The 24333-nt window shown below is 42.5% G+C and overlaps 1 protein-coding gene across 2 annotated transcripts in view; it reads left to right on the top strand.

Moving 5' to 3' along the window:
• The window catches only part of LOC129810676 (TLE family member 5-like), a 40131-nt gene extending 16021 nt beyond the window's left edge, over positions 1–24110 (top strand). Inside the window, exons 2-7 of one of the 2 annotated variants that reach the window (XM_055861432.1) lie at positions 8044–8132; positions 10684–10747; positions 11914–11958; positions 18087–18149; positions 18553–18627; positions 19520–24110. In XM_055861432.1, the coding sequence (XP_055717407.1) occupies positions 8044–8132; positions 10684–10747; positions 11914–11958; positions 18087–18149; positions 18553–18627; positions 19520–19747 (564 nt within the window). In that variant the 3' untranslated portion in view covers positions 19748–24110. The remainder of the gene's footprint in view (positions 1–8043; positions 8133–10683; positions 10748–11913; positions 11959–18086; positions 18150–18552; positions 18628–19519) is intronic. The other variant, XM_055861433.1, reaches the window with a different exon arrangement.
• Positions 24111–24333: the final 223 nt, after the last annotated feature.

Genomic DNA, 24333 nt, shown 5'->3' with positions numbered 1-24333 from the left:
CCATTCCTGAGATGCGGTTATCCCCCACCCTGAGCCCAGCTGATTTGACCTTGTTAAGACGCTTTAAAGGGGATTATTCTACTTTTATCACTTCTAGTGAAGTGCACTCGCAAACATAGACTGCAAGGCAGGCCAAGCATGGCAGTCAAAACACACACACACAATGCATGGACAAGGAGGGCATACCAGCACACACACAAAAACCCATGGGAGGGCACAACGGGAACCCGGTGTACCTCTTTCCTCCAGCATCTTCACAAGGTCCTTTGCTGTTGTTCTGGGATTGATTTGCACTTTTCGCACCAAAGTACGTTCATCTCTAGGAGACAGAACACGTCTTCTTCCTGAGCAGTATTACGTTTTTTTTAATGAGGTCTTGGCTGATTTCTTTTGATTTTCCCATGATGTCAAGCAAAGAGACACTGATTTTGAAGGTATGCCTTAAAATATATCCACAGGTACACCTCCAAGTGACTCAAAATATGTCAGTTAGCCCATCAGAAGCTTCCAAAGCCATGATATCATTTTCTGGAATTTTCCAAGCTGTTTAAAGGCACAGTCAACTTAGTGAATGTAAACTTCTGACCCACTGGAATAGTATACAGTGAATTATAAGTGAAATAATCTGTCTGTAAACATTTGTTGGAAAAAGTTACTTGTCATGCACAAACCAGATGTCCTAACCGACTTGCCAAAACTATAGTTTGTTAACAAGAAATTTGTGGAGTGGTTGAAAAACAAGTTTTAATGACTCCAACCTAAGTGTATGTAAACTTTTGACTTCAACTGTATGTACAGTACCAGTCAAAAGTTTGGACACCTACTCATTCAAGGGTTTGTTGTTATTCTTACTGTTTTCTACATTGTAGAATAATGGTGAAGACATCACAACTATGAAATAACACATATGGAATCATGTAGTAACCAAAAAAGTGTTAAGCAAATCATTTTATATTTGAGTTTCTTCAACGTAGCCACCTTTTGCCCTTATGACAGCGTTGCACACTCTTGGCAATCTCTCAACCAGCTTCACCTGGAATGTTTTTCCAACAGTCTTGAAGTAGTTCCCACATGCAGAGCACTTGTTGGCTGCTTTTCCTTCACTCTGCAGTCCAACTCATCCCAAACCATCTCAATTGGGCTGAGGTTGGGTGATTGTGGAGACCAGGTCATCTGATGCAGCACCGCATCACTCTCGCTTCTTGGTTCAATAGCCCTTACGCGGCCTGGAGGTGTATTGGGTCATTGTCCTCTTTAAAGCAAATGATAGTCCCACTAAGCACAAACCAGATGAGATGGCCTATCACTGCAGAATGCTGTGGTAGCCATGCTGGTTAGGTGTGTCTTGAATTCTAAATAAATCATTGACCGTGTCACCAGCAAAGCGCCCCACACCATCACACCACCTCCATGCTTCACAGTGGGAACCACACATGCAGAGATCATCCATTCTCCTACTCTGCGTCTCACAAGGACACAGCAGTTGGAACAAAAAATCTCACATTTGGACTCATCAGAGCAAATTTCCACTGGTCTAATGTCCATTGCTCGTGTTCCTTGGCCCAAGCAAGTCTCTTCTTATTATTGGTGTCCTTTAGTAGCCTGATTCACACAGTCTTCTCTGAACAGTTTATGTTGAGATGTCTGTTACTTGAACTCTGTGACGCATTTATTTTGGATGCAATTTCTGAGGCTGGGAACTAATGAACATATCCTCTGCAGAGGTAACTCTTCCTTTCCTGTGGCGGTCCTCATGAGCGCCAGTTCCATCATAGCGTGATTTTTTTTGCGACTGCATTTGAAGAAACTTTAAAACTTCTTAATTTTCTGTATTGACTGACCTTCATGTCTTAAAGTAATGATGGACTGTCATCTCTCTTTGCTTATTTGAGCTGTTCTTGCCATAATATGGACTTGGTCTTTTACCAAATAGTAGGTTTGTCTTCTGTATACCATCCCTACCTTGTCACAACACAACTGATTGGCTCAAACACATTAAGAAGGAAAGAAATTCCCCAAATGAACTTTTAACAAGGCACACCTGTTAATTGAAATGCATTCCAGGTGACTACCTCATGATGCTGGTTGAGAGAATGCCGAGAGCGTACAGCGCTCATCAAGGCAAATGGTGGCTACTTTGAAGATTCTCAAATATAACATATTTTTTGATTTGTTTAACACTTTTTTTGGGGGTTACTACATGATTCCATATGTGTTCTTTTGTAGTTTTGATGTCTTACCTATTCTACAGTGACAAAAATAGTAAAAATATAGAAAAACCCTGGAATGAGTAGGTTTGTCCAAACTTTTGACTGGTACTGTATGTGTGTGTGCGTGTTTCATTCCAAGGACTAGGTGTTATCTTCACAGGCAGCAGAGCATCTTTATGGAGGCTTATGTCCTCTCTCTGGATCGAGACGTGCTTACCTCACATACTTGGGCCAATACATACACACGCGCGGGTGCACGCATTTTACACCCGCGCAGAGCAGGCACCTTTTTTTCGTCACACCAGATGGCATGTGTCACCGTATTACGGCTGTATTTCATTAACATTATGTGCGTCCATCTGTTGTGTGCTTGGAAGGTCCCAGAGAGCTTTTTCTTTTTGGTCACTTTACAGCACTACACCACCAACAGTAGGCTCAGCCATACTGCATGTTTATATAGCCTAGAGTACTTCAAAGGTTGCATGTGGGTGAGGTTAAAGATCAGAGGCCTGCATATGTGGGGCGCTCGGGCATAGATTATCCATTATATTTACCAGATACTCAAGTGGCCGCTCTAACAATTAGAGCCTTCAACTGCCTTCAAAGATGGAAGGCAGTTGGGAGGAGGTGAGATCAGGTGGGACCATTCTAGCCAATTAGAGGGCAGATACGCATGTGAACAACTGATATAAAGTTTTGTTTTATTTCAAAGTTGCCAGGCTGTGACGTGTTCCTCTTGTCAGTGCACTCGTAAAAACCTAAGCATTACAAAACGTATATTCGATCAAATAAGCCTCATGTAGAAAATAAGCCATTACATGTTTTGTTGACCAAATTCCACACACTCATTTGGCCATACAAAAACTCCTGGCTTAGTGAAAAATGTTTTTTTTTAAAATGCTAATACACGCCACCTGCTGGAAAGACCGAAGACGGGGCCTCTCGCTTTGGCACTTCTTCATTGGCTCGAGGCAAAAGTTGCTCCTTACCATAGATCTAGGATCGGATTACCCTACCTCAAACCCTAACATTAACCCTTAGGGGATAAAAAAAAATATCTGACCCTGTATCTGTGGTTAAAGGGCAACTTCTACCTACTCCGGGTTGGAGCTGTGTTCGGAGTGAGGCTGATAGACTACTGTGTGGGAGGAACTTATGGGAAGAAACACTGGGGGCCCTCACTCCCTCTTACTTTCTCTCTCGTTCCCTTTCTCTCTCTCTCTCTCTCTCTCTCTGCACTGGAAAGCTCCACCTGAGGCTATTGACTCAAAGAACCTTTGGTATTTTAAACGTTTGCATACTGTGCTAAACACAGAGGCAACCAGATCACCCCTCCCCAGTACCCCCCCCGCCCCCCCCAAAAAAACTGGGGGCTACCTGCAGAGCCAGGCTGACTGGGGCGGGAAGAGCAGCGAACAACCAGCTAGTGTTTTGTCCCTAAGTGCCTTTTGTTGACACAGGCTTTGTCTTGTGTGGGCAATATAGCTGCTATTTGCTCTGTCTTTGCCACGGTTGGCTGGATGGATAGATAATGTTAAAGGTTAGAGCGCTTGGAACTTGAAGTCTGTCGGATAGGCATGTGTAGAGATTTTGCTTAGTTGATAATGATAATGGATTAGGCCTACTTATATCTAGCAGTTTTCACTTGGTCGCCAAGTGTTTTGATTTGTAAGTAAGGGAATGTGTAGCTTAGCATTTAGCCTAACTTTGTCTCCTGATTGTTAGAATACTGGCTATCAAAAGTCAGGAAATCCTAAAGTTATGGAAACATTTGGCAAACCCTCATGTATCAGTCTGTCAGATCTGGAACCGGCCATGTCCTTTTAGGAAAAGGTGTCTACTATTAGACTACCACCTATCATCACAGTATCTACAGGCAGCCAGAGTGTGCCGTCCATAAAAATCTATATCTTCAGTTTTTTTCAACACATTTCTCAGAACCTTTGAAGATCCATAATTTTTGGTGCCTATGTTGCATTATTGAAATCAGAGGGGACATTCATTTGTATTTTGAAATGTTCTAAGCGTTGTCCAAAATCCCAATGGAGTGAGATTTTAAGGAAATTCCCTTAATGTCCTGATGGCATAGCAACTGCTCCATTTGGCTGTTGCTCAGCACTCACAAGACAGTTGCCTACCCTGCACAGACAGCTGATAACCATATTACAAGATTTTGGCGATGAACGGTGGCGTGTATTCATGAACGCCAAATATTTGACCAATAAAAAAATCACCTCTTCATCATTTTCTGTCCATTCGCAAGTGACTGAATCTCACCGGAGAAATCATCTAACCGAGGGAAACAGCGCCCCTCTACCAGTATGTGTAGCCCATGTATCTGATGCTGTCTGGACCAAAAGAGTATGGCATGTTGCGGCCGTAGCATGTTGAGCCGCCCAACACACACACACACATGATTTAGCAAGTATCAAGCTTGCTAAATCGTCCTTTTCCTAAGCCATGGATGGGGATTTGAACTTGTGGTTTTGACTTAATTCTCTATACAGGCCAATATTATGATGGTGATTCTGATCTAACCATAAGTTAATACACGAGATATACAAAAGTATGTGGACACCCCTTCAAATTAGTGGATTTGGCTATTTCAGCCACACCCGTTGCTGACAGGTGTATCAAATCGAGCACACAGCCATGCAATCTCCATCGACAAACATTGGCTGTAGAATAGCCTTACTGAAGAGCTCAGTGACTTTCAACGTCCAAGTCAGTTTGTCAAATGTCTGCCCTGCTAGAGCTGCCCCAGTCAACTGTAAGTGCTGTTACTGTGAAGTGGAAACAAGTAGGAGCAACAATGGCTCAACCGCGAAGTGGTAGGCCACATACGCTCACAGTACAGGACCGCCGAAGTGCGTAGCGCGTAAAAATAGTCTGTCCTTATTTGGAACTCGGTAGTGAGTGTTGCAAACTGCCTCTGCACGCAAAGACAGCACAAGAACGTTTGGTGTAGGAGGGATAATGGTCTGGGGCTGTTTTTCATGGTTCGGGCTAGGCCCTGTAGTTCCAGTGAAGGGAAATCTTAACGCTATAGCATACTATGACATTCTAGACTATTCTGTGCTTCCAGCTTTGTGGCAACAGTTTGGGGAAGGCCCTTGCCTGTTTCAGCATAAAGCACTCGTGCACAAATTGAGGTCCATACAGAAATGGTTTGTCAAGATCGGTGTGGAAGAACCTGACTGGCCTGCACAGAGCCCTGACCTCAAACCCATCGAATACCTTTTGGTTGAATTGTAATGCCGACTGCGAGCCACGACTAATGCCCAACATCAGTGCCTGACCTCACTAATGCTCTTGTGGCTGAATGGAAGCAAGTCCCCGCGTCAATGTTCCAACATCTCGTGGAAAGCCTTCCCAGAAGAGTGTAGGCTGTTATAGCAGTAAAGGGGGGGACCAACTCCATAATAATGCTCATGATTTTGGAATAAGATGTTCGAAGAGCAGGTGTCCACATACTTTTTGGTCATGTAGTGCATGTAGTGCCACTGGCCTCAGATGATTTGAAGTTCAATCTGTAGCCTAGCCTTTTTAGGCTCACGTAACTAGCTAGCTAACTTAGCTGGGTCATTGTTGCCCAAGCAAGGAAGCTAAGCAAGCAAGTACTTTAGCTAGGTAGTCTAAGACAACAAAAAACATACTATATGACAGAGCCATAGACCGTTTTGCCAACATGAAAGAGAGGATGACGGCATTGCCGTTCAACTAGTCTACAAGTAGGGTGAGTAAAAAAAAAAATTGTTTTGCTTGCACGCACACAGAAATAAGTACAATGGATAGCCACATGATATTTAGCAACAGTGATTTGACAAAATAGATTTGATGTCCTTTAAGTTTGTTTTCAGTGTATTAAACTAAGCATATAGCCTTGATTTGACGTTTTAAATGTTTCAGTTGAAATGGTTCTGAAATAGCGGCGGAAGTGCTCCTGGTGTCTTTGTGCTGACTTGTGTTGTGTAGTCTGTGGTTCAAAAATCAGTAGTTTAGTAAACTGTCCCACATTAACGAACTTGACCATGTTGCAGGTCATAACTGTTTGTTACATGCAATAATTGCTTTGTGTACTTCACCAGACAGGTGTTGCTCTTCGGTTTTGTGATGAAACAAATGTATATTTAGTTGAATTTATTCCGCCACTGACTGTATTTTTGTTGTCATGGCCTTATCGTATATAACGCTGGCGTATGAATGAATGGGTTATAGAGCAAACAACGCAATTATCACAACGAAGGCTGTAATATGGATTTTTTTACATCGAGACTTCCGGGGACGCTTGCAAAGCTGACCAGGCTGGGGTTTGAGAAGTGAACAATTATTTGTTAGTTAATTTTCTTGAACGGTAAAGGCACAACCTGGATTAGAGCCAATGTCTGAACATGTGAGTACTCCAACCTCCTGAAAGTGACAAACTGACACGTTGTAAGTGTTTCTGCACATGAGCTTAGCTAGCCAATGTCACAATGATCGGGGATTTCTATCATACTGTACTGTTTTTGGCTTCATCATTCACTGACACGTTGGCATTGGAGGTAAAGTAGTGATTGTGCCGTGGCAATGGTTACAACTGGAGTGAGTCAACGGGAGTGGGGAAATTACCATTTTGTATAGGTTTTTGATTAAACTATATTAGACCTACAGTTATTTTAAATGAAATGCTACACACATTTAAGAGATTTCCCACTTGACCCATTATGCGGTCAGCTGAAAAATAACAAGATTTTGTTCCTATTTGGGTTTAAAGCTGCAGTGAGTTTAACACAAAGACACAACTAGTCCATCTACCACCACTACTGCTTGTAAAGTAATGTGACTATAATGACAATCGGGTTGGAACCGGTTTAGGGGACGGAACCGAAAACCGGAAATAACTAAATTGAGGAACATAATCAGAACCGGGAACCAAAGTGATCTATACTGTTATTTTAAAAGCATGGGAACTGCTTGATAACATTATTTTAATGTTCAAGGCATTTTTATTTCAGTCCCACAAAACTCAAACTTATTCTAGTGTGCCTGCCAGCTGAACATTTTTGCTAGTGTGTGTATGCAACCTGCCCCTCCCCTTCCAAAGCACAGGTGACTGTAGCCTACTAGCTATGTTTCAAGCGTGATTCAGAAATTAGGGAGAGATTTTAATTACAGAAGAATGGATTAACTTTTTCAATGCTAGTTAAGGATACTATAGTTATCATGTTTCACATCAGATTTATTAACTACAAAAAGGTACGACGTAGTTTTAATTCTGTTGCCGCTCTGCACACAACCTTTTTAGCTAGCTATCTAACGTTAGCTCTGGTCTAATGTTAAGCCAACTGTCGGAAGTTCAGACATTCAAAGTTCCTCCATAGAATGTGCTCCTCTGTAGGTATAATTCTTTAGGCCAAATTCAGATAATGCATGTCATTAACAAGATGCCTATCGCTTCAAGTCAAGCCGCCTCCACCCTCTCTTGCTCACTCCCCGCCCACATAATGTCAGTCGCATCTCGTGCCCTACACTTGTCTGTCCATCACGCATATAAACAACTAGGCTATAGCTTGCCGGCTCCATAGCAAGCTGCTCTATCCGCACTGATTGGGAAAGTAATTTTAATTTAAAAAAGGAACATTATAAACCGGTACTTTTTGTTTGGAAGCTGTTCAGAACATATTTTGCAGGTTGGAACAGTATTTTTTTTAAATTCTATTCAGAATGAAACGATTGTAAAATAATTTCGGTTCCAACCCTGATAACAATACAACACTCAGTCCTACTGGTGTGAGCCAGGCCAGATCTGTCTGATTTCACTGACATGTTTGATGGTGTTTCTGTGTCTCAGGCTTCATCGCAGCAGCTGAAATTCACGACCTCTGACTCGTGTGACCGAATCAAGGATGAGTTCCAGTTCCTCCAAGCACAATACCACAGGTACGTTTTTTAACACTTATCACACTCACACCCTCCAACCACAGCTTATCAGAGGAACTAGTATATTTAGTTAAACGGCAACTCCTCCAACTTTCAACATCAGTTTCATTATCTCCAGTACAATACCAGTGTTAACATATGTATAAAAAAAATGGCACATTTCTAAATTTTGTAGGAAAAAATAACGTTCTGCCTGATGACATCAAAAGTTAAAACATTTTAATAACAGTGAATTTCAAACACTGAGATTTGCGGTGATGTGAGGAGTAAGAAAATACCCTCCCTTGGGCTAGAAACTTGAAGGGTTTGAAAATCTTTTTTTTTTAACTTTAATCCTACCCTGTGATGTCACAGAGATGTATTTTTTTAGGACCTTTTCTTTACAGCCACAGATCATAGAAATACTCTGTTTTCACTCTGGTTTGGTGCTGGAGATGATGAATGAGGTTGAAAAATGGCGGAATTGTCCTTTACGATACTAAAACTGTTCTTTGTGAATCACTTTATTAAGCATAACCATATTATATTTGTAGGTGAGAGTACAGATTAGAGCACTTGAATTCTACTCTATTAGGTCATTGCCATAAGCGTGTAGTGTGCACCACATGCTTCTTTTATCAAAATCACATGGGCATAACCTACATGATTAGAATACCAAATAATTCACAGCAAGACAAACACATTTTTTGTTCTAATGGTCTTCTGCTGCATATTTTTTAGGAGCAGATCAATAGATGTGTGTGTCACTTCCATTTGGAACCCGAGTCTACAACTCTGTTCTTTCATGCAATAGAAAGCAGTGTTATGATGTACCACTATAGCCACAACCCAACAAGATTGCCAGTTGCTAGATGGTATCAGGTAATTAGTTTTACCTGGATTGAGATGTCCCAGAGTGTACAGTGTTTTGCTGTTTAATTCATGACTTAAATGGAGTTCATGGACCAAGGAAGGTTTCTTCTTTATTGATTTCTAGCCTTTGAAGAAGCAGCTGCACTGCTCCGACTACATCTGGTTCCCCCTCTTTACCTGTGGTATAGGAACTAGAGTGTGTATTGGCTAAGGTTCTTTCCTCCCTGTTTCATTGAGCTTTATCAGAGGAGAGCAAGATAAAAGCCTATGTTCTTTCGTTGTGTGAAATTCCTGTCTGTCTGATAATCAGTCTGTTCCTATAGCATGAACACCTCAGTGCCTGGGCTTTGGTGTGTAATTCCCCTGACAACCCCCCCCCCCCCCCCCCCCCCCGTTTAACCCCCTTCAGAGGCAGACAGAAGCAGTTGAAAAGAATACCTGTTCTCTACGCCGAATTCGTAGCATGCATATGCGCCGCCTATTGACTTGAGCTGAAGCGCCATAGACAAGGCTTTGTAGAATGCTGCGTTCAGCACTTTTAAAGGGAAATGTTCTGCAGGCGGTCTCCTGAGCATAGTAGTGAGCATTGTAACTGTCGCTCCCCCCCCTCCTTCACATGCATAAATAGTTCAGGGAATACATAAATCAAAATAAAGATGACAGCAGGAGCGATTTAGAGGCGGAAGGAGCGGCAATAAAACTCTATCAAAGTGTCGTTTGAGAGCGTCTCTCTGGACCCCTGGGCCGCCTCCACCAATCACAGGCGCACAAAGACAATCCCAATAGGGTCTCAGGTAGGGTGAGAGCAGGGGATGCTGGTCGTCATGACAACCAACCTCTGTGTGGCTGCTGTTGGATTTTTTATTTTTTTTTGAAGGGAAAAGCGATTTGGCTAAGTGGAGGCTGCAGGCGAAAGAGGAGTAGAGATGGAGGGCCGGAGGGAGAGAGCTGTCTGAATGAAATGCGCCCCCTGAGCACTTGTTTGGTCAGGGAATCTGAGGACTGCTCTTGAATTGTAATGAGGTGGTTTATTCTTTAACCTTTTCACTTTGGGCTGGGTTAACAGCGCCACTTTTATGATTCCATTTGCATCCACTATTTTTCCATGTAAGTGACAGAATCAGTGGTGGCTATGAGCAGCAGTTTCCCATTTAGGACCAATGATGAGAATAGCCACAGCTAATGCTCTGCCTAATTGAGCCGTCATTCACAGTGACACTGACGGCACAGATCCAGATCCCAAAGACTATCTTAATGTAAATACACCATTATAAACCCTTGTCTGATGTAAACTCTTCTCCCTCTGTATCATTATTAATCAGAATGCTTTCCAGGGGGGACGTCAACACCGGAACCATTCTAATATGGTAGCCAAGTTTGTGACTTGGCCTCCTTTGTCCTGTCACCTCCTGTGACATCTGCAGCGAGCACACTGACATGATTACAGCTAATGGCTGTCTGCGACGCGTCAGAGCTGCACATTCACCAACCAGCCACTATTTATAGGCAGGACATTTAAAGCAGTCTGGGTGTATATATTGGCCTTTTATTGGGGTATATTTGGGATCCTTTGGTGGATTGACACCATGTTAGATCTGCTGAGGGAAGGATGAAATCATTTCCTGGCTCTCTGAAGAGATATGATGGATGCTTCCTGTAGACTAAAAAGATGTTCTGTTTTTCTCTCCTTTTTCTGCAGTTTGAAACTAGAGTGTGACAAGCTGGCAAGTGAGAAGTCTGAGATGCAGCGTCATTATATCATGGTGAGAGTCTGTGTGTGTTTCTGTGCTGTGTGTGTGCGTGAGTGAGTGACCCTGCTCTGTCAGTCTGCCCCAGGGCCCGCTAGCCCAGTCACATGGAATCACATTCATACCAACTACTGTACAGGCAGGGGGATGTTAAACACTGCAATGATATGATATCTCAACAAAACATACTTTCACCTTTTTATTATGGATAGTTTTGAATTTGGCACTCTTTTAGTCTTGCAACTACAACATATAGCAGTATTGCAGCGATGTTGAGCATATGATTTCTCTCTCTTTTTGTCATGTCTCTACTCTATTTTACCCCCTCCTCCTGTGTAGCCCTGTTCCCATCTATTTCTCTCTCTTCGCCTTTTCTCCTGCCTCTCCCTCCTCTCTGTGTATTTCTATGTCGTTGTTCTCTTTCTCCTCCCTTTTATGATTCCTCCTCATCTCATCTGTGGTCTTTTTGTCTCTGATGTCGTTATGTCATCCTCCCCCTCTTCCCTACATCCTCCCCCCGACACATACTCTCCACCTCTCGCTAATCTCATTGTCTTTTGCCAGGCCTGTGTAGCTGTCTGATATTCTGTCTCTAATTGATCCGTTGACTGGCTTAATCTCATCTAATCTGTGCAGCGCTGCACTCGTATCCATCAGCAGGTCAGTGTGTGTGGAGCTTCAGCCCAGCCTGTCCCCCCCTCCCCTAATTGCCTATCGGGTTCCCCCGCTTCGCCGCCTGCTAACGCAAGCACCTCCATTTCCCCAGCACCATAATTGCTTTAGGAACATGCCGTTTGGGGTGGAAGGCTTGCTCTCCTCTCTCGTGTGTGTGTGTGTATGTGTGTTTGTTTTAGAGCGTTGGAGCCCATGCCTTCACAGACTGAGAGGGTGATTTAACAGGGCAAATGCTGAGCCACTGGCCCGCTCATTAACACAGAACACACACACCATCCCTTCTCACAGCGACACACAGAAGGACACCTATAACAGGATGTGTGTAAAGGGTTCGACCTGATGTAATGACATGATACATGACACCCAGGAGATGGCTGCTGTAGACTGCTCTGTGGGACAGTCAGAAATGCATATAGACAGTCTGTCTACAGGACATAATGTCATTTCCCTCCTTCCATTATTATACTGTATATATAATAACGCCTCCTCTTCCTTCTACTTTACAGTACTATGAGATGTCCTATGGGCTGAACATCGAAATGCACAAGCAGGTAAGTCTCTCGTCCTACGTTAATAGGAACCCCTCCTTCAGCAGTGATATCTGAGAGAGGAATCTGTTCTTCTCCTTGTGTGTGCCGAGTAGTCGGACAAAACAAGAATCGTAATGGATATGGACAATTTCCTAGCTACGGTTATGATCCGAGTATTTTTTTATTTTATTATCCGTGATCGGGGAAAGAAAGTTATTTTTGGGTGCCAGCACGCATCTTTCTCATGTCAATCAGTCATGTGTGAGGTTCTAGGTGGTCTAAATGACTCAACTGGCTGTAAAGAGAAGGGCGGGCTGTATGTTGATCTTGCTGCCATGATTGGATAGAGGAGAGCTGTATTTTTCCATCCACTTGCTTCAGAATTTCACCCGATCAGTTTTCGGTCTAATGATTTAGATTTCTGCTGCCTGTTACTATGATAAATCACATGGCGAGGATTAGAGGTCGACCGATTAATGGGAATGGCCAATTAATTAGGGCCGATTTCAAGTTTTCATAACAATCGGTAATTTTGGATGCCGATTTTTTTTAAATATATATATATATATATATATATTTTTTCAATGACGGCCTAGGAACGGTGGGTTAACCTTTCTAGGACACACGTTCCACTAGCGGATCACCTCGACAACATTCCGCTGAAAAGGCAGCGCGGGAAATTCAAAAATATTTTTTAGAAATATGTAACTTTCACACATTAACAAGTCCAATACAGCAAATGAAAGATAAATATCTTGTTAATCTACCCATCGTGTCGGATTAAAAAAATGCTTTACAGCGAAAACACAACATATGATTATGTTAGATCACCGCCAAGTGCAAAAAACACAGCCATTTTCCCAGCCAAAGATAGGAGTCACAAAAGCAGAAATAGAGATAAAATTAATCACTAACCTTTGATGATCTTTATCAGATGACACTCATAGGACATCATGTTACACAATACATGTATGTTTTGTTCAATAATGTGCATATTTATATCCAAAAATCTCAGTTTACATTGGCGCCATGTTCAGAAATGCCTCCAAAATATCCGGAGAAATTGCAGAGAGCCACATCAAATAACAGAAATACTCATCATAAACTTTGAAAGATACATGTTTTACATAGAATTAAAGATACACTTGTTCTAAATGCAACCGCTGTGTCAGATTTAAAAAAAACTTTACGGAAAAAGCAAACCATGCAATAATTTGAGACTGCTCTCAGATAGAAACAACATTTCTCTGCCATGTTGGAGTCAACAGAAATACGAAATTACATTATAAATATTCCCTTTGATGATCTTCATCAGAATGCACTCCCAGGAATCCTAGTTCCACAATAAATTGTTGTTTTGTTTGATAATGTCCATTTATTTATGTTCAAGTAGCTACTTTTGTTAGCACGTTTAGTACACATATCCAAACGCTCGTGCAGGTCCAGGCGAACTTCGGACGAAAACTTCAAAAAGTTATATTACAGGTCGAATAAACTTGTCAAACTAAGTATAGAATCAATGTTTAGGATGTTGTTATCATAAATATTCAATAACATTCCAACCGGAGAATTCCTTTGTGTCTATAGAAGTAATGGAACGCAAGTCAATATCATGTGGAATGCGCGTGACCTGGACCTGGCTCTCTGCCAGACCACTGACTCAAACAGCTCCCATCCGGCTCAACATCACAGTACTCTGTCGCAGCCGGCCGCGACCGGGAGGTCCGTGGGGCGACGCACAATTGGCATAGCGTCGTCCGGGGTAGGGAGGGTTTGGCCGGTAGGGATATCCTTGTCTCATCGCGCTCCAGCGACTCCTGTGGCGGGCCGGGCGCAGTGCGCGCCAACCAAGGGGGCCAGGTACACGGTGTTTCCTCCGACACATTGGTGCGGCTGGCTTCCGGGTTGGAGGCGCGCTGTGTTAAGAAGCAGTACGGCTGGTTGGGTTGTGCTTCGGAGGACGCATGGCTTTCGACCTTCGTCTCTCCCGAGCCCGTACGGGAGTTGTAGCGATGAGACAAGGTAGTAATTACTAGCGATTGGATACCACGAAAATTGGGGAGAAAATGGGATAAAAATAAAAAATAAAAAAACATCACAGTAGAAGCTTCATTCTACGTTCTACAGACTGTTGACATCTAGTGGAAGCCGCAGGAAGTGCAAACAGATCCATATCCCACTGGGATTTCAATAGGCGATGAGTTGAAAATCGACCAGCCTCAGAATTCCCACTTCCTGTTTGGATTTTTTCTCAGGTTTTTGCCTGTCATATGAGTTCTGTTATACTCACAGACATCATTCAAACAGTTTTAGAAACTTCAGAGTGTTTTCTATCCAATAGTAATAATAATATGCATATATTAGCATCTGGGACAGAGTAGTTTACTCTGGGCACGCTATTCATCCAAAGTGAAAATGCTGCCCCCTATCCCTAAAAAGTTAACTGCCTTGTTCAGGGGCAGAACGACAGATTTTTACCTTGTCAACTCAGGGATTCAATCTTGCAACCTTACGGTTAACTAGTCCAATGCCCTAACCACCTGCCTCACGAGTAGCTCGCCTGTTACGCGAATGCAGTAAGAAGCCAAGGTAAGTTGCTAGCTAGCATTAAACATATCTTATAAAAAACAATCAATCAATCATAATCACTAGTTATAACTACACATGGTTGATGATATTACTAGTTTATCTAGCGTGTCCTGCGTTGCATATAATCGATGCAGTGCGCATTCGCGAAAAAGGACTGTCGTTGCTCCAACGTGTACCTAACCATAAACATCAATGCCTTTCTTAAAATCACTAAACAGAAGTATATATTTAGACTTATGGATGCCACCCGTTAGATAAAATACGGAACGGTTCCGTATTTCACTGAAATAATTAATGTTTTGTTTTCGAGATGATAGTTTCCGGATTCGACCATATTAATGACCTACGGCTCGTATTTCTGTGTGTTATAATTAAGTCTATGATTTGATAGAGCATTCTGACTGAGCGATGGTGGGCACCAGCAGGCTCGTAAGCATTCATTCGTGCGTTTTGCCAGCAGCTCTGCTGTTTATGAATTCAAGCCTATCAACTCCCGAGATTAGGCTGGTGTAACCGATGTGAAATGGCTAGCTAGTTAGCGGGGTGCGCGCTAATAGCGTTTCAAACGTCACTCGCTCTGAGACTTGGAGTAGTTGTTCCCCTTGCTCTACATGGGTAACGCTGCTTCGAGGGTGGCTGTTGTCGATGTGTTCCTGGTTCGAGCCCAGGTAGCGGCGAGGAGAGGGATGGAAGCTATACTGTTACACTGGCAATACTAAAGTGCCTATAAGAACATCCAATAGTCAAAGGTATATGAAATACAAATCGTACAGAGAGAAATAGTCCTATAATTCTTATAATAACTACAACCTAAAACTTCTTACCTGGGAATATTGAAGACTCATGTTAAAAGGAACCACCAGCTTTCATATGTTCTGAGCAAGGAACTTAAACGTTAGCTTTCTTACATGGCACATATTGCACTTTTACTTTCTTCTCCAACACTTTGTTTTTGCATTATTTAAACTAAATTGAACATGTTTCATTATTTATTTGAGGCTAAATTGATTTTATTGATGTATTATATTAAGTTAAAATAAGTGATTGTCATTATTACAACAAAAAAAACAACGGCCGATTAATCGGTATCGGCTTTTTTGGTCCTCCAATAATCGGTATCGGTATCGGCGTTGAAAAATCATAATTGGTCGACCTCTAGCGAGGATGTTTGCTATCAATGTGCGTAATATCTAACAAGCGGGGCAAGCGTAGGAGAAAAAATATGAACCACTGCTGCGCATTCTGAGTGACAGACAGCAAACGTGGGTGCCCGCTGCAAGTTGAGGACACACACACCCCTCTGTTCACTGCTCTTAATCTGCAGCTTGTTTGCAGTGAGAATGTGCAGGGAGGTGTTTTGCCAACGTCTACCGATCACTAGTATCATCCGATCCGACTATCAACTGTCAACTTGCGGATACGAGTACGACCATGTCGGCACACCCCTACTTCCCATCATGCTGCCTGTAGACAGACGGACAGTGAATCATCTCTCTGTGGCATCGATGAGAAAGCATCATTACTCACAGAGGGATTGTTCTAATGGAAGGAGCAGTACAGTACTGCACAGGTTAAAGCTCTAGTCTAGGTATATTCCTACATGATCAGTGGAAGAGTAGCGTACTACTGTCTAAGGGGCTCATCTGGTGCCCATTGATCAGGGGGTGTGGGGAGTAATTTATGGGCAGGCCGCTGGGGTAGAGCGATGTGCCTCTGGGGACCTGGACTTATCTGCGACCTCGTCTGGCGATCGCGGCCACCCTAAAAGATTGACGGTTCCTCCCTGATAGCCACACCAGCAGCACGGAACACGCAGTGAAAAATAGCGTCACAAACACGCTCGCTTGCACACACACACACACACACACAAGTGCATACACAGCCTCCACTCTGCCTCATGAGTACAATTCATCACCCCTACTCCTTTATTTGACGGGGATGAAATATTTAGAAATTCAGAGGCGAGAAAGCGCGAGGGGAGCTACGTGTGTGTATCCCCACTTATGTTTGCCTATGTGTGTGTATCCGCATTTTTGTTAGCCCGTGTGTGTGTGTGAGAGTACGTGCTTTGTGTGCCTTTGTGTGTGAGAGTGGGTGCAGATGAACTGCGGCAGCATTAGAGTTGAAATTGAAGGGGGTGTGTAGAACTGAATGTCGAGGAGAATTCACATCTGGGTTTTGTGTTCAGCCTGCTCTCTTCCTCCTCCCACTCTCCCTCGCTTTCGCTCTCTCCTCCTGAGCATTCTGTTCTCTCCAGCTGAGGGGCTCCAGACAGTTTAGTCTGGGATTGTGCCAGGGAGATATTGAAAAGGGGTTATTCGTGTTGTTTCTTCTTTCTCTCTGCTTTTTATTTATTTATTTAAAAAATAAATAAAAATGTTCTTGCCAGTTGCGAGGCCTCTCTCCGGTTAGCCTAGATGAATTGTGCTCCCGCCTGACAAAACATTTGGCATTTCCTCTTATTTTTGTGTGTGTAATGTGATCTTGTGTGTGTGCGTATAGAAAGAACAGTGGAGAGACAAAATACATTTTTAGAGGAGAGAGCAAGAGATGTCGGTGTGCATGATAGTGATAAGAGTGTAATGGTGCATGGTAAATGAGTGTGATGAGGTCTCTTCTCCGATATCACGCTGAATTAGAAAGTAACACAATTAACACTGTGTTGCATATCTGAGTTGGTTATAATAATCACTGCCCAAACATGATGTAATATGTACAGATGTGTGATCTTAATTTGACCTACATTGTCACAGCAAAAGAATCCTGCATGTTGCTTGATCGGTGGTTAGGCTATTAGCTGGCCAAAAGTTGGTTACTTGAAAAGTGCAATACTGTTAATATAACTGTGGGTTTTCAGTGAATTTTATGTACACTACCGTTCAAACCAGTTTGCGCTGTTCTGTGAAGGGAGTAGTACACAGCGTTGTATGAGATCTTCAGTTTCATGGCAATTTCTCGTATGCAATAGCCTTCATTTCTCAGAACAAGAATAGACTGACGAGTTTCAGAAGAAAGATTTGTTTCTGGCCATTTGGAGCCTGTAATCGAACCCACAAATGCTGATGCTCCAGATACTCAACTAGTCTAAAGAAGGCCAGTTTTATTGCTTCTTTAATCAGGACAACAGTTTTCAGCTGTGCAAACATAATTGCAAAAGGGTTTTCTAATGATCAATTAGCCTTTTAAAATTATAAACTTGGATTAGCTAACACAATGTGCCATTGGAACACAGGAGTGATGGTTGCTGATAATGGGCCTATGTAGATATTCCATAAATATCAGCCGTTTCCAGCTACAATTGTAATTTACAACATTAACAATGTCAACACTGTATTTCTGATCAATTTAATGTAATTTTTAAGGACATAAAATGTAGCTTTTCTTTCAAAAACGTTTCTAAGTGACCCCAAACTTTTGAACGGTAGTGTAAATCGGTGCAGGAAAATTCTCAGCAACAAAAGAGTGATCAAATTAAGGTCCTACATTCTGTATATTTGTTTGTGTTGTGAGACTGAGGGGTGTTAAATGAAGCTAAGGGCTGATATGTTTTATCTCCTCAGGCTGAGATTGTGAAGAGATTAAACGGGATTTGTGCCCAGGTCCTCCCTTATCTGTCCCAGGAGGTAAGACCACCCTCTAACCCCTGACCCTTTACCCCTAACCCCAACCCCACATTGCGACCTTAGCCTGGAATGAGATCATTCTCATTTGACCGCTCCTCCTCCCTCCCTCCCTGTAATATATTTTTCTCTGTCCTCCCTCCATTCATCATTGAGAGCCCTGTAATCAAAGGGGCCAGTGCGCTCTGCTGTGATCCCGATAAGATGTGCTCATTTATGTCCATGACAAGATGACCCTGACCCTTTCCAACATGGGAGTAGATCATTGATTCTCCATCAGAGCCCTGTGTTCTGTTAGTGGTGGCTGGCTGAATAACTGAATGGGTGAGGAGCACAGGGTCAGTGTTGGTAGTGTTGATCCATCTACCCCCCCCCCCCCCCCTGTGTGTGTGTGTTTGTCCCCCAGCACCAGCAGCAGGTCCTGGGGGCCATCGAGAGGGCCAAGCAGGTCACCCCTCCAGAGATGAACTCCATCATCCGGGTAGGCTGCTCCCTCCAGCCCCTCTGTGGGGTTACTGCTACTCTGTCACTATTTCACTGTCTTTTATGATGCATCTGCTGTTCTGGGGTTTCCTTCAGCTTTGTCTGGTGTTTTTAGGTATTGAAGATGATGATAAACGATCTTTGTGTGTATATTACACTGAGTGTACAAAACATTACGAACACCTTTCTAATATTGAGTTGCACCCCCTTTTACCCTCAGAACAGCCTCAATTTGTCAGGTTGTGGACTCTACAAGGGGTCAAAAGCTTGTGTCAAGTTGTCTGGATGGACTTTTGGTGGGGGACCATTCTTGATACAAACATGACTGTTCAGTGTGAAAAACCAAACAGCATTGTAGTTCTTGACACATTTAAACCGGTGCACCTACTACCATACTCCGTTCAAAGGCACTTCAGTAATTTGACCCTGTGAATGGTAAACATACACAATCCATGTCTCAAGGCTTAAACATTCTTATTTAACCTGTCTCCTCCCCTTCATCTACACTGATTGAAGTGAATTTAACAGGTGACATCAATAAGGGATCATAGCGTTCACCTGGATTCACCTGGTCAGTCGGTCATGGAAAGAGCAGGTTTTCTAATGTTGTACACTCGGTGTATGTATATGTCACATGCGGCCGGTGGTACCTTAATTGTGGAGGACATGCTCTTAGTAATGGCTGTAACAGAATACATGTGTTTGATGCCATTCCAGCCATTGTTATGAGCCGCCCTCCCCTCAGCAGCCTCCTGTGGTTTATGTATAATGTGTGTCTACATATATGTTTATCGTATACCCTCAGTGTATGTGCATATGTGTGCGTGTGAGAGCCATATGCACCCATCTGTACCTCCCCTGTGTTTGAGCTGTGTGTTTGTTGTCCGCAGCAGCAGCTCCAGGCTCACCAGCTGTCCCAGCTCCAGGGTCTGGCCCTGCCCATGACCCCCATGCCCCTGGGCCTGAGCCAGTCCACCCTGCCGGCCGTCACCTCCTCCTCAGGCCTCTTCTCCCTCTCCTCCATCCTTGCCTCGCAGGCCCAGCTGGCCAAGGAAGAGAAGGCGTCCCGTGAGGGAGCCGACAACCACCGTGAGGAGGACGGGGACAAGTCCGACTAGAGCTCCCTCTCTTTCTCCCTCCACCGCATATCAGCAGCATCGGAGGGCTGTGGTCCTGTATACCTGCTATGTATCCATGCCAGCCTTCCTCCTCTCCCCTACGCCCTTCTCCCTAATCGTCCTACTTATATTTGCCATGCTTGGTTTTTAATTCTACTCTATTTTTCTCCCGCTCTCTCGTCCTATCTGATGCTTTTGCCGTCATTCCAACTGTGTACACTGTTGAGATTATTATTATTATTATTTTATTTTTTTAACAATTTCATCAGATATTGCTTGATTTCTTTTTGTTAATTGTGTATTCTTGTCACGGACCACCAACCTTTTTTACAACCAAATCTCTGTTTTTGATGTAAATAGCATGTTGTATAAGGGTCCAGACACCTTTTTTGTGATTTCAAATGTTTTTGAGAAAGAAAGCTGTTAGTGTAGTGATGCCGGTCTTTAGATGTTGTACACATGAAATTGTCATTCCAAACTTTATCCTCAACGTTATATTCTATTTTGTTGCGACTCAAGCTATATCTCTCCGTCCATTCTACATGTAACTGCCAAAAGAAAGAAAACACTTGATTAAATGAAGGATACAAAGTGTTTTGAAAGCATGAGGTGCTTCCACACAGGAAGTTCCAGACTCTTGTAGAATCTATGCCAAGGCGCATTGAGGCTGTTCTGGCGACCATGGTGGCCCAATGCCCTATTAAGACGCTTTGTGTTGGTGTTTTTCTTATTTTGGCAGTTACATGCAGCAAGCTACACGGAAAATGGAACAGCTGGATAGGGGAAACTACTTGAGTCGCCAAAAGGGAATATAACATTCTGGATAAAGTTCGGAATGACACAATTTCATGTGTACAGCATCTAAAGCCCTGCATCACTACTACGAGCTTTGCTGTTTCTACAAATACATATTTGTGTGTTTTTGGAACCTTTGTTTGTGTTTTTTGGGGGCCCCATACTACACGACAAGGACAAAGAATTGATATGCTGTTTGGGTTAAGTTTCTCAAACTTGAAATCACAAAAGATTCTGGACTGTACTATAACATGCCATTTACATCAATAATAGACATTTGGTTGTATTAAAAAAAAAAGAAAAACTTCTCCTTTAATCACTCTCTCCTCCCCTCCATTTTGCTAATTTGTGTTCTTTCTGTCTCTCATAAGTGGATATTTGTTTGCACGCCACTGTCGCTGAGCGGCTCCTTCCTCCCTTTTTAACCAGGGCCCATCTGGGACCCTGAATGTCACACAGTATAATTGGAATAACAAACCAGAAGAGATCCAACAGACAGGCTCGCGTTACACAGCTCTCTAGCCTCTGTTGTGTCAACTTGATTCGATCGGTTGGTGTACACGACTTTGTTGCTTGCTTACGATGAGCTACATCTTAGATGAGCTACATCGAAACCGGTCTATGGACGTCTGAATCCTAACTTGATAATCCTGCGTTGATAGTTGGGTGCACTTCGATTTTCAGGTTAGTAATCGCCCCCAAGTTGAAGGAGGGTAGTTGAAAGACGTCAGTCTTCTTGGGGAATAGTGTAACTAGGTAATTCCAGTCCCTGATGGCTATAGTTGGGAAAGAAGCATTCCTGTCTTAATGCCATGTAAAGCTGTGCTCTTACGTAGTCAAACTCTAGTGCTGCTTTTAGTCGTTTTAAGAAAGTAGGACGTATTGAAAAAAATACCTCTAGATAAGTAGAGAGATGTATAATAAAAATTGTATATGGGAAACGAAAAACACCTTAGAGCTACTTTCATGCTGTTTCTCTTCAAGTCTGTGCTATCAGTCCTCCAACAAATCCACCCCCTATGACACATTCCCCAAAGAACCCGGTCTAACCCACTGAGCTGCTTTAGACATATCCACACACAGCAGCTTCCATGAAAGGCATGCTATCAGTACTATAATAACAGTCCGAATGTCCAGATCGCAGCGATGATAACATTGTGGAAAGTAGAAAAGACCTGCAGATCTTTTTCTCCTTTCTGTAAAGTGCACTAATATTATGTTTTGGCGGTGATGCAGTAGAGGAGAGTGGTTGCCTCCAACACTAGAGGGCAGTAAGTGTTATAGAAAGCAGCTCTGACGTCCATTGAGTCACCTCTTTGAACAGGAGTCCTCCGGTCTATTTTAGGAAACGGGTTGACATCTCTGTCAACCCCTATTGTTAGGCAGCGGCATTGAACATATTATGCAAAATGTCCACTCAGCCCCGACTATCTTTTTACTCAAAGATGAATCTCTGAATAAGACAAAATGATACATGATTGAGCTTTCTCTTGTATACAATACATTAACAGCACTCGCATATTTTGATCTATTGTCCATGGCCAATGAATTGTTAGCGTAATGTTTTTGAGCTGTTCTTTGAGTAGATAAAGCACAAATAGCCACTGTTTAATGTGCATTTACAAAAATATATTTTTCCCAAACATGTTTCTCACAACCTATTGGAGAAACAGAGCGAGAAACGACAGCTTGATACGATATTACCTGGACCCGTGAGTGGGCTGTAGGCGAGAACTGAAGCTGTACCTGGGCTTGAAGAAATAATGATATGAATATGATGATCTCCTCTGATTCCCAGGATCCTTTATTTCAAAGTCCCATTAACCAGCTCTGCAAACGTTATGACAATACGTTCGGTAATCACCGAAATATGGCACTCCATTTAGTATGATATGTTACGTTTCGTATGTATTAATTTGTGGATGTCCATCATCCATTTTGTATGGTATGATAGGTTACAAATTGCAAATGTTTTGTTAAGAATTCAATTTGTTGTTGCTAAGGTTGGCTAGGTGGCTAACGTTATCTAGTCTAGTGGTTAAGGTTGGGAGTTGCGTTAAAGGCTTAAGGATGGGGGAAGTGTTGTCTCGCATGCTAAGTAGCTAAAAAGTAGTTGCTAAAGTTGTCTGTGATGAGATTCGAACGCGTTATCTTTTTGTTTGTTAGATGTTCGCGTTATACTCCCACCCCAACCAACCACCCACCCTCCTTCCCTTTGGCTTAAGTAACATTGTTTTATGTAACCATACCAAACGTAACATATCATACTAATTTGAGTGTCCTGGATTTATGTTTACTATGTTACGTCTAGTCTGAGACGGGCTGTTTTTGGAAGTACATACTGTGTGTAAATGCAGTAATGACAATAGTTGCTCCGCTAAACTCCATATTTTGGTGAGTTCCGAACATATGTTTTACAACGTTTGCAGAGCTGGTTAAGGGGACTTTGAGTTGAAGAATCCTGGGCGTCGCAGGCAATGTCATCATATTCATCATCTCCCAGGTACTGGTTCGGGCTAGAACTAAGGTCTAGAACCTTGGGTTGAATGTCCAGGCAGCCCTAGAGCTATGGGGAATATAGAAGATGTGTGTGATGGTGACTGTGGTGGTTTTACTGTAAGATTCATTGGGAGGTAATTGGTGTTATTGTCTGACCATTGTTTTGATCCCAGCCTGTGATACAGCATGTGATGTACTGTATGTTTTTGTATTTCCCTTATATTAATAGACATTCTCCGTTCTGTTTTTGGTGGGTTACACTGTGAGGGTATATAGATCTGTGTAAATTTCCTAGATAACTCTGAGATGATTCCATAGCCGTATGTGAATGCATTCATAAACCTCTGTAATATTAGATTTGAACGTTGGTCAGTCAGTGGTGAACCTGGGATTGACGTGTGGCTCTCTAAGCTTGTGAGCACAACTTACTCCTATGGACTTAAACAGTAGTGATATGCAACGAGTGTGAGTAGCTAGATGCACACAAACGCATGTCTCTTGGGGAACTATATTCCTTTCTATTAGCGAAGAAATGTTTAAAAAAAAATTGGTACACATTCTCTGTGATCAATGCACTTGTTTGAATATTATCGCTATAAAATAGAATGAGAGTAAAAAGCTGTTAAATTCTGATACAAATGAACTATGTATTTGTTTAGTAGGTGGGGACCAGTTTATGTATACAGTTATACATATAAAGCTTTACGTGTATATGGCTGCATCTTCTGTCTGTCCTGGATGGTTCCTGTGCTATGTCCTACAGTACTGATGTGACACTAGAGGAACTGCAGTACTTTGACCTATACCTGACCCAATCGCTTGCCCTTTCCCCAAAGCGTGAAGCATTGTAAGCATTTTGAGCTTTGTAAAGGTCATTTTTTAAATACTTATTTTGTGTATAATGTAAAACCTAAAGTGTGTACTTTGGCAACAAAAAAAAGTGTCATGAAATCATAGCTTCATTTAAACAAGGTGAAATATAAAAAGTAACACATTTACTATACATAACTGAAATGTTCTGCAGTAAGGAAGTACTTATGGTGCCTTACAAATAAAGTCAATCAAATCAGCAGTGTGTGTTTGTCATTATGTATCTACTACTCCAAGAGGCCATGGTGAAAATGCAGTGGAGCTCTAGTATATTTTCATTATTTCAGTATTACTGCTAGATGAAGTATGACATTCACATGACTAATACTCTGCCTATTGATGTACAGTAGCATCTAAATAGTCTCATATGGACATTGTCAATGCCTGGGGAGCTTTGAGGTCCTTGTAGTTCATTGTAACTC

Source organism: Salvelinus fontinalis, chromosome 14 (genome assembly GCF_029448725.1).
Source record: "Salvelinus fontinalis isolate EN_2023a chromosome 14, ASM2944872v1, whole genome shotgun sequence".
In the NCBI taxonomy this organism is placed as follows: domain Eukaryota; kingdom Metazoa; phylum Chordata; class Actinopteri; order Salmoniformes; family Salmonidae; genus Salvelinus; species Salvelinus fontinalis.
The sequence above is the reverse complement of the archived record's forward strand: the minus strand, read 5'-3'. Positions and strand labels throughout refer to the sequence as shown.